Source organism: Scyliorhinus canicula, chromosome 11, assembly GCF_902713615.1.
Source record: "Scyliorhinus canicula chromosome 11, sScyCan1.1, whole genome shotgun sequence".
Classification (NCBI taxonomy): Eukaryota; Metazoa; Chordata; class Chondrichthyes; order Carcharhiniformes; family Scyliorhinidae; genus Scyliorhinus; species Scyliorhinus canicula.
Window position 1 is genome coordinate 84,625,285 of NC_052156.1, and position 22,041 is coordinate 84,647,325.

Sequence of the window (22,041 nt, forward strand, 5' to 3'; positions counted from 1 at the left end):
CTCCTACAAGAGGGGATCTAACCATCGACCCTTGACATTCAATGGCATTAGCATCACTGAATGCCCCACAATCAACATCCTGGGGGTTACCAATGATCAGAAACTGAACTGGACTAGCCATATTAATACTGCGGCTACCAGGGCAGGTCAAAGGCTAGGATTCCTACAGCGTGTAACTCACCTCCTGACTGCCCAAAGCTTGTTCACCGTCTACAAGGCACAAGTCAGGAATGTAACGGTATGGCATGGTAGCACAGTGGTTAGCATTGTTGCTTCACAGTGTCAGGGTCCCAGGTTCGATTCCTGCTTGGGTCACTTTGTGTGGAATCTGCACGTTCTCCCAGTGTCAGCATGGGTCTCCTCCTTCAGCTTCAGTTTCCTCCTGCAAATCCCGATGGTCGTGCTTGTTAGGTGAATTGGACATTCTGAATTCTTCCTGTGACTCGGGTGAGAGTGCTCCCACCGAGTTCACGTACAGATGTTACCTGGTAGTTGTGGTGTATATGCCAGTGAGACAAATTCAGTCTGTGGGAAGTGAACAAATGGTGTCCACTCTGGTACTGACTGAGGAGGACATTGGGCAGTGAAGAATGGGAATTCTGGTTTAATTTGTCTCCTGTTCGCCTTGATCCATGGTGCTGAGACCAACTGCAGCACTCCAGCTGCTGTTCGAGCTGAGTTTAGTTAACTTGATGAAATGCTCGGGATAAAACGTGCTTGACTCTTCAACCTGTTAGATTTAGAATCACCCAGCAAATGCTCTGCCATTGCCCAGTTTCACATTTCCTACTACGACCTGGAGTACTGCTGGGGCCGGGTTTACGGGTGGGAAAAGTTGGAGACCAGTCTGTTTCTTTCATTAACTTCCCAAGTTTAAAAACCAGCTCAGTTGGCTGAACGTCTGGTTTGTGATGCAGAGCAAGGCTAACGGCATGGGTCAATCCTGTACCACCTGAGGGTATTCATGAAGGCCCCACTGCAACCTTGCCCCTCGCCAGAGCCCTTCCAAGGAGAAAGCAGACTATGGTCATCTGAGACTATGGCGACTTAAAAAAAACCAATTATTGTTGTTGTAAATGGGAGTGAAGATACAGGTTGGACATGTTCTTAAAAAGAATGTCAGAATAAGCTCAAGGGGATGAATGGCCAACTTGTTTCTCAACGGTCTCCGTTGGGAGGAACGGAGTGCCCCCCACAGAACATACAGTACTGGAAGAGGTTGGGGCAGCACGGTGGCACAGTGGGTTAGCCCTGTTGCCTCACGGCGCCAAGGTTCCAGGTTCGATCCTGGCTCTGGGTCACTGTCCGTGTGGAGTTTGCACATTCTCCCTGTGTTTGCGTGGGTTTTTCCCCCACAACCCAAAGATGTGCAGGGTAGGTAGATTGGCCACACTACCCCTTAATTGGAAAAATGAATTTGGTACGCTAAATTTTAAAAAGGACTGGAAGAGGTTGCTGAGGGTGTGTCCAATTTTGTTTCGTTCTTGTCCAGTCAAGGTCAATATTCAATGACCTTGACGTTTAAGCGAAGCTGTGATTTCGGGCATTTTATCAGTACTGGATAACGTTCCTGCTTTCAACTGTGCTCTTGCACCAAGCGTGCAGTGTTTGGTATGTACGTTTGCACCACTGCCAACAAACTTAAAATACTCTGTTGGCCTGGCAAACCATTTCAGGACGCTTCCGTTGAGAAGCTTGTGATATGGCTGTGATTTTTCAGCCATTATGCTGCAATCACAGATCTTGTGTAATTGGCCAAGGAAATAAGATGCATGTCTGCGAAGAAGCCCATCTCTGCACCAGTGAGAGTGCACGTTGGCAGGTTTTAACCATTCCCAAGAAGAAGCAAGTGTTTCTTTGGCAAAAAAGATTCCTGTCCTCGCCAGATTCCTTCCTCCCCTCACCCTCCCCTCCAGGTTTATTTGTGAATAATTGTGTACAGAAATTTAATGAGCATGGGTTTTTGCAGGGGGAGGGTAGGTCGTCTGATGGATTTAAATCAGATGCTGTACTTGTATGCAGCTACTGGAGTGTTTGAGGGGAGATCTGGCTGAGTTGTGTTTTGTTTTGTTGCCGGTTGCTGTGCTCCCAGTAAATGGAACAAATTATCCAATAAGTCCACATAGCCTCAGCTAGAAAACTGTGACAATACGGCCCTTAGTTTCTCCGTTCTCTTACACTCCAGGATTTCTCTCTCGCAATGGCTTGCGGCAGAAGGATGTGAATTGTACCAAGAGGTAAATTGTACATTATTAGAAATAGACTGATTTCCGGGTGATTTTTAAAAACAGATCTTTGCTGTCAACTTGTCTCAATTCGTAGCATTCTAATCTAGAATCAGAAGATTGTGTCCGACCGCAGATTTGAGTGCATGCTCGCTGCCGTTCTGCGGGAGCTCTGCACTGTTGGAGGTGCCATCTTTCAGATCAGACCTTAAATTGAGTGTCTGCGCTCTCGTGCCTAATGGCGCTATATCTGAAATCTGAAATAGAGCGGGGACGTTCTCACCAGTACCTTGACCCGCATTTATCCTTCAGCCGACGATAGATTAATTGGCCATGCATCTCACTGCAAATAAGAACTTGCTATGTGCAACTCGCTGCTGTGTTTGTCCACAAAGCAATAGGGAGGCACTTCAAAAGTATTTCATTGGCTATGAAGTGCTTCAGGCTTTGGAGTGCGAAATAAGAACAAGCCTTTTTGCTCTTTCCTATCTATGGGACTGGACATTCTCTGATATTTTGATCCCGCTTTCAATTCTTCATCATGGTTGAATCCAGTGCTTTCCTAACGTTGCTTGTGCGCTTTGAATGGGGGCTGGTGGGTAATGAACATCAGTAAAAACCCTGACTGGCTTGGGTTTGAGCTCCAAATCAGAAGGAGCACAGTTGTCAGTTTTGGGCAGGATTATTTTAGAATTTTATAGCATAGGCAGAAGGCCATTGGACCCATCGTGCCTGTGCTATCTGACTAGTCCCATTCCACCTGCACTCGTGCAAACGTTTGCTTTTCATGTATAAAAACCAGGTTGTTCAGTTCCAAAAAAGCATCATTATTGGACACACTCAAACATGAACTCTTTCTCTCTCCACAGATGCTGTCAGACCTACTGAGTTTTTCCAGCACTTTCTGTTTTTATTTCAGATTTCCAACATCCGCAGGAGTTTGCTTTTATAATATCAGATTGGACTTGTGAATATTCCTACTGTTGAATAACCTGTGGGTAGAAGTGGAGGCATTGTGGTGAAGAGGGAAGTGGAGTCTATGCTTCCACTTGGGGAGATTATGATGGGCGAGGTTGCTGAATTTTCCCAGTGTGCGCAGAGAGACAAAATAACTCTGCTTGTGAGAATCATAGGCCGTGGACTGGGTTCACCCCAGCTTTGACTTAATTTAATGTGAAGTGTTTTTAATAATACTTATTTATATATAATGGGCGTAAAGGTCCTGGGAAGACTGATTAGGTCAACATGCATTGGTTGAGTTAGCTACTGTGACAGAACAGGGTTAGTTATTTCTCATTCCTGCTGGTGCTCATTCCATTCTTGTGCTCATCTTGGCCTGTTCTCCAGCAGCTGTAAGGGGCCCAGTTGTCTGGGGCAGGCCCTCGCTGCCGCCCATATCCGCAGATGTAAATCAGCCTTGGGAAAGTTCAGACAATTTGGCTCTTGAGTAGGTTCAAGCCTTCAGTTTTGGGCTAATTGAGTTCACCAAGTTATTCAAATAAATGTTTTTAAGCCCACTGGAGTGGTGTGGTTTACTGGATTCTTCCTGATGTTGCCAGATCAATATGACAAGTGTGTCTGTGTAGCATTACTTCTTGAGCCCTTGCAGATTTACTGTTACTGTTCTATCCTTTCTGCAGCCTGAATGGTTGGACTGGTCCCCGTGTGTGCGGACCGGTGATTTAATCCTGTATTCTCTCCTTGCCTCGATCTCAGTCATAGGTCAGTGGGTAGCAGTTTGAATCAGACATTTGTGTGTTCAGATGGAATTCCAGAGATTTGGGCACATAATTGAGGCTGGCCCCATTATCTAGACGGACATTATTATTTATTCATTCTCGCAATGTGGGTGTTGCAATCGTTTATTGCTCATCCGGAGCTGCCTGTGACGAGACAGTGGTAAGCTGCCTCCTGAATCTATGTGCTGTAGGTACACCCACAGTGCTGTTCGGAAGAAAGCTCCAGAATTTTTACCCAGTGACAGTGAAGGAAGGACAATTATAGTTCCAAGTCAGGATGGTGTATGGCTCGGAGGGGAACTTGCATGTGGTGCTGTTCCCATGTGTTTGCTCCCCTTGTTCAAGTGCAGAATTGAGCAGGTATTGTAGCTTCAGAAGTTAATAAGAAGTTAATCCAAGACCCTGTCTGCCTGTATTGCCACTAGTTGAATAAGAATAGAAGAGATTTCTCCTCTGTCCCAGCCAATATTGATCCCTCTATCAACAGCTCATACTAAAAAAAACCCACAAGTTTTCAAATCGTACGTTTTGGAAATACTTTTGCATTGCCTGAGGTTGTAATGGAGACTACAAGTTTTGAAAGGTCCTCTTGTGTGCTATAAAGGATAGTGGTTAGGGTTGGCACAGAGGCTAGCACTGCTGCCTTAGCGCCAGAAACAGGGTTAGATTCTGATCACGAGTGACTGTGTGGATAAATTTAGAGTACCCAATTCATTTTTTCCAATTAAGGGGCAATTTAGCGTGGTCAATCCACCTAGCCTGCACATCTTTGGGTTGTGGGGGCGAAACTCGCGCAAACACGGGGAGAATGTGCAAACTCCACATGGACAGTGACCCAGAGCCGGGATCGAACCTGGGACCTCGGTGCCACGAGGCAGCTGTGCTAACCACTGCACTACCGTGCTGTCCGTGAAATGTTAACTTTACAGGAAAGTATGTCCAAAGGCAGTTGCTATGCAGTGTGCTGTTTTGTTGGCAATACCCTTGTGTCAAAAGATGAAAGCATTTGGAGACTCCTGTTCAAATGTTTGATTGGTGATCTGGGGCCATCCGCTCTTTATAGTGAGGATAGATTGCACTCTTGTGCCTCTGGGAGCAGTTTGAAATCTTTAAAAATGCAGTGCAGGTGTGGATGCTGAGGCCAGCGACGTTAGTATTGTAGCATGATCAATGGGTAGGTTCCTCTTCCATCTAACCTCCTTCCACTGACGGCATTCAGTATTGGAAATCTGCATTTGTATAGCATCTTATGTCCTTCAGACATCCCAAAGTGTTTCACCATTTTTGCAGTATATGCCACATTTCTGTTAACAAGCAAACCTGGGCAGCACGGTGGCACAGTGGTTAGCACTGTTGCCTCACTGTGCCTGGGACCCGGTTTAAATTCAACCTTGGGTGACTCTGTGGAGCTTGTCCATTCTTCCTGTGTCTGCATGGGTTTCCGCTGGGTGCTCTGGTTTCCTCCCACAGTCCAAGGATGTACATGTTAGGTGGATTGGCCATGCTAAATTGTCCCTTAGTGTCCAGGGATGTGTAGATTAGCTTACAGGGTTATGGGGATAGGTCAGGGTGGAACAGTGAGTGGACATGGGTGGGGCGCTCTTTCGGAGGGTCAGTGCAGACTCGATGGACCGAATAGTCTCCTTCCGAATTATAGGGATTCTACACGTCAGCCCAACCCCACAAATGGTAGATGACTGGTTGGTGATGTTGGCTGATGGGTAAATGTTGACCAGGGTATTAAAGGAACTCCGTGCTCCTCTAAGTAGCATTGTTAGCATCCACCTAAACAGGATCTTTGTTTAATGTCTTTCTGAAGACAATGCTGTGAACAATGTTGACAATGCTGGGGTAACACGGTAGCATTGTGGCTAGCACAATTGCTTCACAGCTCCAGGGTCCCAGGTTCGATTCCGGCTTGGGTCACTGTCTGTGCAGAGTCTGCACATCCTCCCTGTGTGTGCGTGGGTTTCCTCCGGGTGCTCTGGTTTCCTGCCACAGTCCAAAGATGTGCAGGTTAGGTGGATTGGCCTTGATAAATTGCCCTTAGTGTCCAAAATTGCCCTTGGTGTTGGGTGTGGTACTGGGTTATGGGAATAGGGTGGAGGTGTGACCTTGGGTAGGGTGCTCTTTCCAGGAGCCGGTGCAGACTCGATGGGCCAAATGGCCTCCTTCTGCACTGTAAATTCTATGATATTCTCCACTATTGCCCTGAAGTGTCAGCCTATGTTGTCTGGTCAGGTGTGTACTGGAGCTTCCTCACGGAAGGCGTCACAACTCGGTCTGATTCTTCCCTCAGTCGTGATCCCTATGTATGTGTGTATGCATCTATCAACTACTAAGTGATACAAGAAAGGGCATTTCAAGACCAGCTCATCGGATGAGTCTGACCCATTTTAACATGGTACAACTTTTTCATGCCTTGACTCTCCATTTTCTCATCCCAACAGCACAATCCTTGAGGAGAGCTCAATTGATGGGAAGCATTAATCTCATTTTGACCCCAAAAGTAAGCTCTAAAAGGTCATCGTGAACCGTGTCACCACCCGCAATGAGCAGCCTATGTTCTCTGTTGTTACTTTGCTCTCACACTGGCATTTCGCTTTATGAACATTTGCTGTGAATTTACTGTATGTGTCAATAACTTATTTCCGAGATCGGGAAGTCTCTATGAAAAGTAACTAATCTAGTTCTAAATACGCATCTTCATTCTTCGAACCTCTCTACCTTATTTGAAATGAAAAATGAAAATCGCTTATTGTCACGAGTAGGCTTCAATGAAGTTACTGTGAAAAGCCCCTAGTCGCCACATTCCAGCGCCTGTCCGGGGAGGCTGGTACAGGAATCGAACCGTGCTGCTGGCCTGCTTGGTCTGCTTTGTAAGCCAGCGATTTAGCCTTGTGAGCTAAACCAGCCCCTGGTTTTGCCTCAAATGTTTTAAATCATTATTTTAAAAGGCATCCATTATATCTCCTCAAAGTCTACACTATTCCAAAATAACATTCCCCAGATCTCTCCAGTTGTTCAGATGACTGAGGTTTCTTTTAAACTAGGTACCGACCTGATGGCCCGTCTGCACCCAGTGCCTGTATCTCCTGGCCATGAGAGGGAACCAAAACCAGATCAGTATTTTTGGTTTTATCAGACCCAAGCTCTTGTATAAAGTAGAGATTTGGTAGTCAAGTCTCGCCTCTTGCCCCGAGCCAAGCGACATTGTAGCTGGTTAGATAGATCCAAGTTGACATAAACTTTGTGGCTCATTTGGAAGTGGTAAAGAAACTCCTGATTTGTGACTGGAAAGTAAAATGTATTGCATTGCAAATATTTGTGTGGGGCCCACTCAACATTTTCTGGAATGTTAAAATGCTGATTGTGTGTGCATTGGGTGGGAGTCCTCCAGCAGTGAGATACTGGGCCTGTTTAATGATGGAAAAAGCATGTTGAACACCCCCATCTTTTTCACATGCTATGCTGGGATATTTTTAATGAAGAAATTCTTCTGTATGTAAGGGATTGGATTTTTGGCGTAGAAATTTTCTATGCTATTCCTGCCCGAAGGTCAGATTACCACCATGCCTAGGCAGCACGGTGGCACAGTGGTTAGCATTGCTGCCCGCGGCGCTGAGGACCCGGGTTCGAATCCCGGCCCTGGGTCACTGTCCGTGAGGAGTTTGCACATTCTCCCCGTGTCTGTGTGGGTTTCACCCCCACAACCCAAAGATGTGTAGGATAGGTGGATTGGCCATGCTAAATTGCCCCTTAATTGGAAAAAATAATTGGGTACTCTAAATTTAGAACAAAAAAGATTACCAGCATGCCGAGTTTGTGTGGATCATCATTTGAATGTTGTACGTGGTGAGAGCATTGGGGTTAAACTCTTGAGTTAATGAATGTATCTGTCCTCACTGCTCTGGAGGCTGCAACCAAAACAGTTCCAACTCACTCCCGCTCATTCTTGCGATTATTTGATCGCACTTCGGAACCTCTTGCACTCCATTTTGATCCAGTGTCAACAGATTTGTGTTTGGAAGAGATTGGTGCAGAGTGGGGAGATACCGTTTATATACAATTGCCTTGGGGTCTAGTGTAGTTTGGAGAGGAGTTTATATATAATTCTGTTTATCGGTCCAGAATAATTATTTCTGGACATTGCATTATTGTCTATCCCTAACTGCCATCGAAGGTTGTGGTGAGCTGCTTTCTTGAATCACTACACTCTGAGCATTGTGGACTTGCATGGTTATTTCAGAGGGCAGTTAATAATCAACCACACTGGAGCCGTGGCATGCAGACTAGATTAGGTCAAATGGGCAGCTTTCGTTTTTAAAGGGCATTCGTGAGTTGGGTGGGGATTTATTCTAATCTGGTAGTTTCATGGTCACCATACCTGAGACTGGATTAAACTAGATTTGTTTAACTAACTGAATTTAAATTCCCCAACTGCTGCATTGAGATTTGAACCCCAGTCTCTGGAACATTCGTCTAATCTCTGGATTACTGGACCAGCTACTGTACCCGGCATCCAGATATGATTTCTTCGCTCGTTCACTGTTTTGTGAAGTTTTTTTTTGCCAAGTGTTGATGCATTTTGAATTTGCTTGTCTGGGTGTCCCAGATTTTATTCTGTGTGGAATATAAAGTTGGGCAGGAATGTCTGTTTTCCCACAATAGCTTGGTGAGTTGGGCGGTATGTGAGTGGCCTGCAGAGCAGGCTGGAAGGACTGAATGGCCTACTTCTGCAGTCCTGCACTGAAGCAACCTGTGACATAGAATTTACCCCCTAACAACAACCCCCCCCCCCCCCCCCCCCCCCCCGATAGCTCTAACCCAGAAATCTCTAACTCCAGATTGATGACCTTTAAATTGGGGACATTGATAAAACTCCAGGAATAACATTTGAGTTGTCGAAGGTGTACGGTAAGGCCGAACACAGCCCAAGTTCTTCTAGGATTTTCCTAATTATCTGTAGAATGTTTGTACCGTGCTTAAGTACCTTCACCTGAGGAAGGAGCAGTGCTCCGAAAGCTAGTGTTTGAAACAAACATGTTGGACTTTAACCTGGTGTTGTAAGACTTCTTACTAAGTTTTATTGAACACTAGTATAATTCCAGATTCTGCCCTCTGAATCTTGGGCCACAAGAGTGATATAACTAGAGTGACACTCGTCGTCTATCATTGCAAGCTGTTTAAATAGAGGAATTAAATATTGCACAAGCATATTGTACAGCCCTACCACCCTCTCCAATCTCTTCATTCCTCCAATTCTGGCTTCCTGCACGTTTCCAATTTTAATCGCTCCACTATTAGTAGCCGTGTCTTCAGGCATTTTACCTTCATGGAGGGTGCCATGTAAATGAAGGTTGTTATATTTCACCATGTTGGTCACAGAGCAATTTTAAAAGAGAAAACCCCCATCTCTGTGGGCACCAAAAGGCCCAGTGACTAACCTAGCATTTCAAGGCATGTGATTAAACTGTCACCTGGGAGATTTTAATCCTCAGACTGGGGAAGCATTGAGTTGTCCTATTTAGTGGAATGTTACCCCAAGTCCCCATTGCTCCAGCCCTGTTTTGCTCAGTATTAGGCTCCAGGTTTCTCTGAATGAAGGCGATGCATCAATGCAAGGCTTATAAATTGGAGAGTTTGTTTTTAATTCTGTTCTGTGAAATTCTCCCTTCTCAAGGTCAAATAAACCCAGGCTTCAGGCTGTTAGAAAGCACCCTTTTGTGTGACTGCTTTACTCGGCATCTAATTGATTCTCGGGCTGTTTACTTCTTGCTCTTGATTGAGGTGTTGAGTTTTCTATGGCAGGGACTCTGCATTTGTCGCCCCCCCCCCCCCCCCCCCCAGCTGCGATGTGAAGTGCATTTGGCTCATATTTAGCTTCCCTTTTTGTGCCCCTCTGCGACCCCATCCTGTACCTTTCATGCTTCGTAGCTATCTGACTGACCCTGTGGGAGATGTGAAGTGCGCTTTTGAGAGCAGCGTTGAGCCCAGCTTGGTGGTGGCTCACATTTAGGAGTCCTGACCGCCTAGCAGCTGATGCTGAGGCACCACCAGCTGGCTTTGTCCAGACTCTTGTGCCTAAGTAAACTTGAAATGGCTTCCTTTTGTTTCCCTCATGGCCCTTGCATTAAATAGGGCAGCAGCCAGGCATAAACTAATGTACTGGGGTGTGGCTGTTCCCAAGTGGGTTTGAATGATTTGAGGTGAGAGTGCGGTCGTTGTGTTACTGCGGTCGATGCTGCAGTGTGAGTCTAAGGTGATGCAGGCTGGCAGCTCAACCCAGTATTGTCTGTTTCTTACAGTCAGTATTTAGTTTACCATGCGACCATATTACAGGCTTGCTCCCAATGCTGAGATTAACCCCTCGATGTTCAAGTCCCACTGCAAAGACTGGAGCATTATGATCTCGTCTTGACACTTAAATGCAATGTGGAAGGAGTACTGCACTGTTGGGGGTAGAATCTTTTGGATTAGACAGAGGCTTCTTTCTGCTATGAATATAAAAGATCCCTCATTAGTCCTCCAAAAAGCAGGACCGGTCTCTCCAATGCCCTGGCCAATGTTTATTCCTCCTCCAACATTACCAAAATAGATTACTTGCCCATTATCACAGTGCCGTATTGGGATCTTGCTATGCTCAAATTGTCACCGCGATTCTTGCACTACAACAGTGACTACACTTCAAACTTGGCTGTAAAGTATTTTGGGTCATCCAGAAATTCTGAAAGACGCAATGCAAAATATGCAAAGTCTTTTCCTCCTCTAATTTCTTGTTGAAACTTCCCAATGTCCAAAGTAAACGGTTTCAGCATGATCTTCCTCTTTCTCCCTTTATCACAGACTTTTACTCCTGCCTCTTAACTGAGATATGTTTTAAACAGACATAGGAGGAGAGTTGCCGCTGAACCTGTCCTCCCTTCATTCAGAAGTTCCCAAAGTCACTTTCCAGCAGGGCTTGTGGATAGCTGAAAGAAGGAAGGTGAAGGTCTGCCTTGTCTTTGTGAAGTGCCTGTGTCCAACTCCTTGCTACATTCCCAAAGAACTTCGCTGACTCTGAAAAGCAGTGGCCATTATGTAGTTGATTGCTGGGTCCTAATCAGGAGTAGGAACCCTGCTCAATGTATTCTGGAGCCCAGGATTACCAAGGCTATTTGTACTTCTCTCTCTCTCTCTCTCTCTCTCTCTCTCCTCCATCCTTCTCTTGTTTTTTTTTTGGTTCTGAATTGAAGAAACCACGATTTCTGTTGACAGAGCTGAATCCAGTGTTGTGGTAAGGTGCCTCTGGACAACATGTCGCCATCAGTTCCCAGCAGCTGGATGTGCAATATCTTTTCTCAGTTTTTATAAATGGTGTTTTGACTTCTACATCATACCAAGTTCAAACCCATCCTGGGCTCCTGAAATAGGATCTCTGATCTCTACTGTCTGCAAGGACCTTTAAGTGTGGACCAGCATTGAGCATTCTCATCCCAACGACTACCACTTTGGCACCAACAGCATCAAAATAGAAAACGAGATACACTCTTGTGCAGCAGAGAGTGCTGATCTGAAGTTGGAATAATGTATACTGATGGGGTATGGATGATGAGAGCTTCCAACAGTGAAGCCTCGTCATCTGCTGGATAATGGAAATTAACAGATAATTGGGAGAATCCAAGTTTCATTTCTCGCAATACTGCGGTGTCAGACATTCAAGCTCAGGAATGAAGAACCGTACAATCCAAACAACACAGACTGAATTTAATATTTCATGGGCTGCAAGGTTGATTTGTCAGCTGGGAAGGAATTGGTGTTAGTAAGCTGTGCGATGAGGCGAAGTGTCAAGCACAGCTTTGAAAATTCTAGCAGGTAATTGAGAAAGTGGATAATCAGAGCATGGATAATGGAGGTTCCACTGCATTGTACATCTAACTCGGGGGCTAGCTGAGGTGGTGTAGAGACAGTCTGCCTCTACATCTAGCTATGGTACAGCAAGCTTTGCTGACTTCAGATGCCTCAAAAGTATTTGCTCACCTTCACTCCTACCCACTGCCTTGAAATATCCCTCACTGATTTCCTCCTAATCAAGTTAGGTGACCTGATAACCATGAGTGAAGCAGCAGCGTGGGAAGACTTGAGCTAAAGACAGTACCTGTAGAAATGGTCACCTCTGAAATGGGGGGAGGGAGCTTGCAGTCATGGTGGACTGAATCAATAAAGGCAAAACGTGGGAGAAAGTCTCTGTGCTGGTGGTCTATCTTTCCCAGAACTCATTTTTGAATTGAGAAACCCAAATACAGAGCCAAAGCCTGTGGTGCAGCATGTTGCCACCGTCTTTTGGCAAGGAGAGTGAGAGGTCGTGCCGAGGTGGCGCTCAAATGGGGAGTTCAGATCTGCAGATTGTCGAGGAAGGGGATGAAGGAGGGAGGCGAGAAAGATCGAGTCGGGAACCATTCAGCGAGTCTTGAATACAGCAGCAAGGATGTGAGGAGATGGAAGGTAATGGAGGGCCTCACCCGTCACCTAAATAATGATTTCAGGCCAATCCAGGCTGTCATCTCCGGACTGTGGTGGAAAACGAGACAGAGCCTTTTCACTCTTTGGCTGCCTGAAATATTTCTGCCGCTGGTGGTTTTGATCGAGATCCAGAAGAAATCATTTGAGTGTGGGAAAGGTCAGGTTAGCCCATCCCAATTGTCGGGACTGTGGTTAACTTCCAAAGCATCGGTGTGGGAGGGTTGGGAGTAATCCAGATGGGAAGTGGAAGTTTTTTATTTTGAGAGCTTGGGCAAATGAAAATTGAAAGGCTGTCCTTTCAGAATTTCAGAAATGTGCTTCAGGGTAGTTTGAGAAGTCTGCAAGCGTTCAGAAAGGGTGGTAATGAACAGACAGACCTGTAAATGAGAACACTAGCCATATGGGACATTTTCAGTGGCTGAGGGAAAGCATTTGAGGAGGTTATTTTCTGCATATAATCTATTAAAAATGTGTATATTTTACACACAAGACCACATAATCCATTGGAACTGAAAGAAAGGTCAAATAAAGGTTGTGAAGCATTTGAGGCTCAGCTTTGAAGCTAATTTTCCCCACCTCAAAAAAGCAAATCATTCAAAGAAAAACAGACTTCCCTTATTTGGAAATCACAGGGCAAGTACTGGAATGAAATCATTCTCCTGAATCATGTGCTTGAACTGGGAATGGGTGTGTCCTGGTCCCCACACACTGCTCCCTGCATGAGCTCGTTTTAGTTTAACAAAAGCATAATTAAACATAATTCCATCTATCAATGAATACAGTTCTGCATTAGGCTTGAGCACTCAACCGACATTGTATTTCAGAACATAGCTGGCAGGAGTGGGTGGGTGGGTGGAGAGGTGGTGGTGAAGCTTGGTGGTGGTCTTATAGTTAGCACCGATTTTAAGATAATTGGCAAAAACACCAAAGGAGAACTGAGAATCATTTTTTAAGCAATGAACTATGGTCTGGAATGTACTGTCTGAAAGAAAGATGGTGGAAGCAATTCCTGATGGTAACTTTAATAATAATAACTTTCAAAATTGAATTGAATAAATTGCTTGAAAGGGAAAATTTGCTGAGGAGGGAATGGTATTAATTAAATAACCCTTTCAAAGAGCTGGCCCAGGCAGGGTGGGCCGCAAAGTCTCCTTTTTTTTTATTGTACGCTTCCGTAGAAGATCATTGTGCCCCTTTTTCAGTTAAATTAGGGTGGATCTGCATCTTGACTCCCATTTACCTACCTCCATTCCATCTGCCTGGATATCTTTTACCAACAAAAATTCAAAGAAACAGCTGAACCCGTCTTGCAACTGTGCACGTTCTCGCCGTGTCTGTGTGGGTTTCCTCCGGGTGTTCCAGTTTCCTCCCACAATTCCTGAAAGGTGTGCTTGTTAGGTGAACTGGACACTCTGAATTCTACCTCAAGGCGCTGGAATGTGGTGACTAAAGGATTTTCACAGTAACTTAATTGCTGTGTTAATGTAAGATTGTTTATTATCAGGTGTTGGCATTGAACTAGTCTAAGGCTTTAAAGAATGCTGGGAGGTGTTGGCCAGACATGCGCTCAGACAATGATTAGTTTTTTTTGTCTTGGTTAATTCCTGGGATATTTGAGTCAAACACAACTGTTTCTGTGACCGTTTGACATGGCTGACACGCCTTTCTGCATGTACATTTATGTAAGTTGAGGTACTGTATAGGTTTTGTGCTGTCATATTAACTGGGATGCCATGAATTGCTTGTTGTCAAACCTTCATTACCTTCAGACTCAGGAATGTGTTTAGATACCTAATTCCAAGGCCCCCAGGAGGATCTTAAATTAAATGGTTGTTTTGTGCCAAGTCAAGTGATGGTTTCCAATTGAAGGTGTAATGTGATTTATTCTGCGTTTCCAACTTGCCAAAAGCACTAAGCTTACAAATAACAAACTCTACAAGGAATTATGTTAGGGTGCTCGCCGGTGGCTCACTCAGTAAATGCGATACCCTCCAGCACTCGGGTGGCAGGCAGGCGAGGAAATGCCAGGCCCTGCCCTCCCATGATGGAGCAGGAGTTGAACCATTACAGGTGGGCCTGGCAGCTTCCAGAGAAGAGCGGAGAGCCTTCCCAGAGCTGTTGGTCCCAATCACTTGATCCCTGCAGGAAAGTAAGCAAATGTCAGTCAGTATTTGGTGAGGACTGGATGTATCTGCTTCGATAGTCAAACAACCTGCCCCACCACACTCTCCTTCATGGGAAAGGCAGCTATTTGGTATAGTACTGGATAGTAAGTTAAGAGCAGTACCTCAGCATCAGTCAGTGGAGTGGGGGGAAATCATCATTGTACTGCAATGCTATTGTAATAATGACCAATTGGATCTTGCATCCAGACTTTGGTCAAGCTTGTGATTCAAGGAATTTATGTGGGGGTTTTTGTTTTTCTTTTGTCTGATGATGTGCCTGGGATGTATTTTTATTCATTTACGGGATGTTGGTGTTGCTAGCTAGGCTGGCATTTATTGCCCATCCCTAATTGCCCCTTGAGGAGGTGATGGTAAGCTGCCGTCCTGAACCCTGTAGTCCGTGAGGTGTAGGTAAACTAGCTGTGCTGTTCAGGATTTTGATCCAGCAGCAGTGAAGGAACAGTGATATATTTCCAAGCCAGAATGGCAAGTGACTTGGAGGGGAAGACCTCTGGTATCTGCTGCTCTTGTCCTTCCAGATGGTAGTGGTCGTGGGTTTGGAATGTGCTGCTTTAAGGAGCCTTGGTGAATTCCTGGAGTGCATCTTGTAGGTAGTGCACACTGCACGCTGCTGCCACTGTGTTGGTTGTGGAGGGTGTGAACATTTGTGGAAAGGTTGCCAATCGCCCGGGCAGTAAAATTGCTATATAAATGTGCATTGCTGTTCTCCTGGCGCAGTAATTCTCATCTTCCCTTTACTATACCATGTGTTTGTAAGTGGTATCTCATAGTAGAATATCAGTACCGTTCATATCATTGGTAGGTTGCCCAGTTTTGCCCCATGATTCTTGTGTTTGGGGGGGGGGGGGCGAAGGAACTGGAATGGTGATCACCCATTGGTACAGTCAATCACACGTTGCCATGCATTTGATTTGCAGTGCCAACAGCCAACTGGAACCTCTGCTGCATGCAGATCAACATTGATTTTGCAGGGCAGCATAGTGGCCTAGTGGTTAGGCCACTATGTGGCCTCACGGCGCTGAGGTCCCAGGTTCGATCCCGGCTCTGGGTCACTGTCCGTGTGGAGTTTGCACATTCTCCCCGTGTCTGCGTGGGTTTCGCCCCCACAACCCAAAAATGTGCAGAGTAGGTGGATTTGCCATGCTAAATTGCCCCTTAATTGGAAAAAATAATTGGGTAATCTAAATTTATAAAAAATAAATAAATAAAAAACATTGATTTTGTAACTCTTCAATACTAAAAACTACACACAGTGCCTCAACAGGGGGCCAAAGAAATAAAATTCCTTCGCAAAGGGGATGTGCTTGAAGCGTACTTGCTACTCTGTCTAGTTGGACTGTTGCTAGCAATGGGGCTGTTGGAAAGTGCTGTTGATTACTGGTGTCCAGGTCTACTGCAGCCCGGCCCAGCCTATAGAGCTGTTCACAACTGGCCGTCCCTGTGGTTTGACCGGGAGTCCACGGGTCCATTGCGCAATCGTGTCTGCCTGAAGTCTGAGCAAACATGTAACCTGAGGCTACTGGAATGTGTCACTCCCTGTCCTGAGATCAGCTAACTTAACCAGGAATGAAATACAGCAACTCTGAGATACGTACCATACCCTAAATAGGGAAACGTGATCGCTTCTGAAGTCATTTAAATTAAAAATATAGAGATTGCCCGACTAAGGCCAAGGTTCATCTAGTTTGCCGTAGCCGTTTTGGTAGTTATGATAAAGCTGCTAGCTGATTATGACAAACAACCCTAGTCAAATTAGTCTATAACAGACTCTGACATGAAATGAAGACAGCCCCAGTGATGAGGAGCTGTGAGGCAGTATCAGCTCAAAATTGCCGTTTCTGCCCCAGCAGTTCATTTGCTGAAATGGTTCATTGAAACCATGTGAAAGGCACCTTTTGGTCCAGAAGGTAAAACTCGGAAGGATTTAGAATCTTCAAATCCCTGCAGTCCAGAAGGAGGCTATTCAGCCCATCGAGTCTGCACCGACCCTCTGAAAGAGCACTCTCCCACGCCCACTCCCCCACCCTATCCCAATAATCCCTTCACCTAACCTGCAAATCTTTGGATTGTAAGAGGAAATCTACATACATTCGGGGAGAAAGTGCAAACTCCACGAATTACCCAAGGCCAGAATTGAACCTGGATCCCTGGCGCTGTAAGGCATCAATGCCCACCACTCTGCCACCATTTAATGTCATAAAGGGTCAAAGATGAGCTGGTGTATAGACATCGCAAGGATTGGGGAGGCATGGTGGCACAGTGGTTAGCACTGCTGCCTCACAAAGCCAGATGCCCAGGTTTAATTCTGACCTTGGATGGCTCTGCAGAGTTTGCACATTCTCCCCGTGTCTGCGGCATTTCCTCCGGGTGCTCCAGTTTCCTCCCAGAGTCCAAAGATGTGGATTGACCATGATAAATTGCCCCTTAAGTGTCCAGAAAAGGTCAGGTGGGGTTACGAGGGCAGGGTGGGGGTGTGGGCCTGGGTGGGGTGCTCCTAAGGAGGGTCGGTACAGTCTCAATCGGCCAAATAGCCTCATGTACTACAGGGGTTCTATATTCACGCCCCCAAGTATGCTTTTATTAATAAAATAGTCAAGAATTCTCACTTAGCCTGCAAACTGCATAGCAATGGGTTAACATGCTTCAGTTCTCTGAAGGGTTAATGCTTCAAAACAAGTTGTTATTCTGGCTCTCGGGGTTACTGAATTGTGTCCCAGAGAGTGGTCGAGAATGTGTCAAAATTTGGGATTTCAAAAGGAGAAAAGAACAAAGAAATGGATTGAATTGAAATTGAGCCCTGTTGGGAGATGAGAAGGTAGCATAAAGTAAACACGCCTGTAAATTGAACGTCATGCCCAAGAAAATGCATTTGAAAAGGTGCTTATTTTGAAATTGATTACTGGGCCATCCTTTTAATGAAATTCTCCTGCCAGCTGTTCACACCTGGCTCCACACTCTGTATTCAGATGGCATGCTTTTAACAGTTGAACAATTCTGGGGAATTACATGGCCAGTGCAGTTTTGAACTGCTTTAATATTGCTGGTTCTCGACGATCTGGTCCTGCTGCCAACCAGTCCTAATCTCCAGGCCGTCCCCCTCCCACATAGATACATAGAACATACAGTGCAGAAGGAGGCCATTCGGCCCATCGAGTCTGCACTGACCCACCTAAGCCCTTCCTTCCACCCTATCCCCGTAACCCAATAACCACTCCTAACTTTTTTGGACACTAAAGGTAATTTAGCTTGGCCAATCCACCTAGCCTGCACGTCTTTGGACTGTGGGAGGAAACCGGAGCACCCGGAGGAAACCCACGCAGACATGAGAATGTGCAGACTCCGCACAGACAGTGACCCAGCAGGAAATCGAACCTGGGACCCTGGCGCTGTGAAGCCACAGTGCTATCCACTTGTGCTGCCCCGAATATGTGGGATTTACTGAAGCCAGCCGACTGTTAGAAAGATGTGACTGTTTTTTTTAGTCCAACCTTCCTAACCGTTGGCGTTTCTTCACTTGAGGCTAACCCAGCCCTGGCGAGCGTGCCACATTGTACTTTGCCTCACTGTTCGAGATCTCACCTCATTGGTGCATTCCACAAGTCCATACCACAGCCAGTCACATGTACGTTCTATTCACATGTACATGCCTATTGGGCACACTTGCTGTCCCACCAAGGTCAAAGATTTGCCAGGGTTTGGGCTCAGGGCTGGGCTGCTCCATTCTGATGTAAATGCTGGAAAGGTGGTCTCCCTTGAGCTGACCTGTGGAGACTGTGAGCAGTTGAAGCAGTTCGGACACTCCCCAGCCACCAGTTCTCATTGTAAAACACCGGTCCTATTTCAGAATACAGGAGGAGGCCATTCAGCCTCTGGGGACTTTCCCAGCATTCACTTTGATCGTGGCTGATTTTGTATCTACCCATCTTGGCCCCTTTACCCTGAGTACCCTTTTACTGACAAATATCTGCCGTTCCCAGTTTTGAGGTTTTCAGTTGATCCCCAGCTCAACAGCTCTTTTGTGGGAAGCAGATCCAGATTCCCTCTACCCTTTCTGTGAGGAAATGCTTTCTGACAATACCCTTGAACAGGCTAATTTTAAGATTAAGCTCCGTTGTGCTGGACTGCTCCACCAGAGGAATTAGTTTCTTGCTAAAAATATTATTTATTCTTTGTCCTTTTATTTGCAGGTTATTGTCAGATGCCAACCACAGAGAATAAGTGATAGGACTGCACCTGGCGTGACTTTAAGAACATCTCTTTCTGCGGCTGCTGCTATCTGATCAACCCTGGTCCTGCATTTCTATTTTTTTTTTAAATGGTCTCTTCTGCTTTGGGAAGAATGTTTCTACTGCACGGATTGGGGAGGACTCTGTTTATACTGGAGCTTCTGGAGACCACAGCACTGGCGCACTGGCAGAATGAGCCAGTGCAGATCATCAAAGACTTGGACAGCCAGATTGAGGCTTCCATGCATTCGGTGCTGCTGGAACAGGAGCCGCCCGCTGTGTCCTTCAGTATCCCGGATGGCTCTGCTTACATTAGTCGGGCCTTTACAATGAGAATCCCAACTGAGGTGCTGCCTGTCCACGCAATGCTTAAGGTAATTGTCTCTTACTCAAGTTTCACTCCTTCATTGTAACTCTATATGAGCGACTGCACGCGGAGTATGTTCTGGGTAGCAGAAGGCTTGTTCACTTTCACTCTCTTCCTCCTTGACACTTTGACATCTACTTGCTAATGGGAGTGAGGGAGGGGAGACGGAAACATGTTATTTTACACTCATGGTTTTGGACAACCATTTGCACAAGGCTTTTACCATAGCATGGTCCTGTTGGCTTCCCCTAATGGTGAGCAACTTATTGACGTTCATCCCATCTCCTATTTACACATGCATGTTGAAAGAAAATTTGACACTGGCTCAGTACACTCAAAGCACTGAGCCATACTGTCCAGGAGGGCTCCAGATTTAGGCCAGTGTACCAAGCCAGGCCAAAACGAATGGTTTCATCCTCACTGAGCCAGCTGAGTTCAATCTCCGCTCTGTGCTGCGCTAACTAATCCTTCTCCTAGACACGGTGTAGGCTTTGGTTGTGAATTGATGATTCAAGTGTCCGCCTATAGATCCGGATGATTTGCAGTCTTAAGATCTGGATTACATTCCGAGCAGCCCCAGCTGAAGGCTTGTACACACTGCCTTATTCAGTGACCTACAGCTGTTCAGCCAGAATGTAAAGCTTTAACTTTCTGCAGATGTTGCAGGATTTTTATAACTCGACAAACTTGCTTTTGTAAATTCTCACATTTTGCATTTCTAAACAATTCCAAGAGGGACTAATGTATCAGGGCAGCTTATCTCTGGAATCTGGAGAATTTGTGGCCTGTTCCGATTGCATGAGCTTTTTATTTTTAAATTTGCTTCTCCTCCTGCCCTCTTCCTTGTGCTTGGGTCAGTTCCAAGGGGCACGATGCAACCCACACTATCCCGCACAAATGACTGGTCCTCCTCATGACCTTGTGTTGAGTGTGAGCACCAGAGCCAAAGCTGAAGGTGTGTTCACTTCAGAAAGTAATTCTCCAGATCTGGACAAGGCTGAAAATCTTCAGTGTTTATTGCCCATTTCTGGTTTCCCTTGCGAAGGTGATAGTGAGCTGTCTTAAGCTGCTGTAGACTGTTTCAACAAAGTTGCTGCAGGGAGTTCCATGAATTTCACCCAACAATGCCATATATCCACGCCGGTATTGGATATACCTTGGGGGTGTCGATATTGGATATGCCTTGGAGGTGGCGGTATCGGATATGCCTTGGAAGTGGCGCTCCCATGCATCTTCTGCCGTTACTCGAGATTTGGATTTAGGTTTATTGTCACGTGTACCAAGGTACAGTGAAAAGTATTGTTCTGTGCAAAGTCCAGACAGATCGTTCCATACATGAAAACGTAGGACATACGATAGATACACAGCGAGTTGCTACTAGCCAGCAATTGGAAGCAGAAACAAAACAAAACCTCCCCAAAAAAATGTTGTCACTCCCCCCTTAACTGTGCAACTAGTCGAGGTAAGAAGCAGAATTGATGGGGCTTTCTTGGTCAGAATTTTACACACAAAGCTGAACTGAAAACTGCTCCCTCTGGTGGTAGAGATCCACTCTTACACATCCACACGAGGATTCCAAGTTTGTTCCCCAAACTCCAGGACGCGTTGGAGGAGTGTTCACGATGCAGTTCAACCGGCTGATGATTTGCCTGCTAATCCTTCCAGCGTTTCATCGCTATTCACTGAAGGAAAAAGTGTGCGAAGAAAGGAAACAAATAAAACCACATCCTCTTGTAGACACCAACTTGTATACAACCTTTATCGTAGTAAAACAGTCAAGGTATTTTACAAGAATGCTCTGAACTAATTTGGTCTCGAGACACATAGATATTGGGACAGGTGGCCAAAAGCTTGTTTAAGAGAGATGTTTTAAGGAGCATCTTCGAAAGGAGAAAAAGGTTTGAGGAGGGCATTCCAGAGATTAGGACCGTGGCAACTAGAGGTGCAGCCATCAATGGTGGAGTGATTCAAACTGGGGGGGGGGTTTGAGAACTCCTGTGGAAATGGGTGGCCTCAGTAATGGGGCGGATATGTGATTGGAAGCTCATCTTGGGGTCAGATCTGTCACTAGTGTTAATAAACAGACTGGTCCAGCTCAACGGTTTTAACGGAAAGATGTGGCGTCAATTATCTTTGACGTGAGCGGACCTGGGTAGGGTGCTCTTTCAGAGGGTCTGCACAGACATGATGGGCCGAATGACCTCCTCCTATACTGTGGGAATTCTACGATACAAATTGAACTAAAATCTCAATATAATCACATAAGCCAATTGATCCATCGTACCTATGCCTGCTCTTCTGTTACGCTATCCCATTCGCTCCATACCATCTACTCTTGCTCCATTGCCCTGTTAATTGCAATAATTCCACTGGTACTCTGGTTCAAACTAGTAACTGATATCAGGCAAATTCTTTTTCATGGGATGTGAAGAATAAGCTTACAAATAGACTGGTGGAGGCCAGGCCAGAGATCATAGAAGCTGCAATGGTGGAGGTTGGGAGAATTCTGGGATCCTTCTGGATAGATGAATGAAGAGGGACCAAATGGTGTGTTCCTTATCTATAATTCTTGAGGACACTGTCCTCCGCCATATTGGGGGTGTGCCGAGGTCAGCTCAGCTCAGCTCATACTCGAAATGTACAAAAGCCATTAAAGCTTGTTCAAAACTCACCCTTGTTTTCAAATCCCTCCATGACCATACTCCTCCCTATCTCTGTAACCCCCTGGAAACCCTTGAGGCCCCTTCGACAGCATCTTCCAAACTCATGACTTCCATCAGCTGGAAGGACATGGGT

General features: G+C 45.7%; 1 protein-coding gene across 4 annotated transcripts in view; it reads left to right on the forward strand.

Moving 5' to 3' along the window:
• dag1 (dystroglycan 1) overlaps nucleotides 1-22,041 on the forward strand; it is a 113,317-nt gene that overhangs the window by 56,226 nt on the left and 35,050 nt on the right. For 3 of the 4 annotated variants that reach the window (XM_038810808.1, XM_038810811.1, XM_038810810.1), the window contains exon 2: nucleotides 18,840-19,252. In XM_038810808.1, coding sequence (XP_038666736.1) covers nucleotides 18,968-19,252 — 285 coding nt within the window. In that variant the 5' untranslated portion in view covers nucleotides 18,840-18,967. Of the gene's footprint in view, nucleotides 1-2,217; nucleotides 2,238-18,839; nucleotides 19,253-22,041 lie in introns of those variants that run through there. The other variant, XM_038810809.1, reaches the window with a different exon arrangement.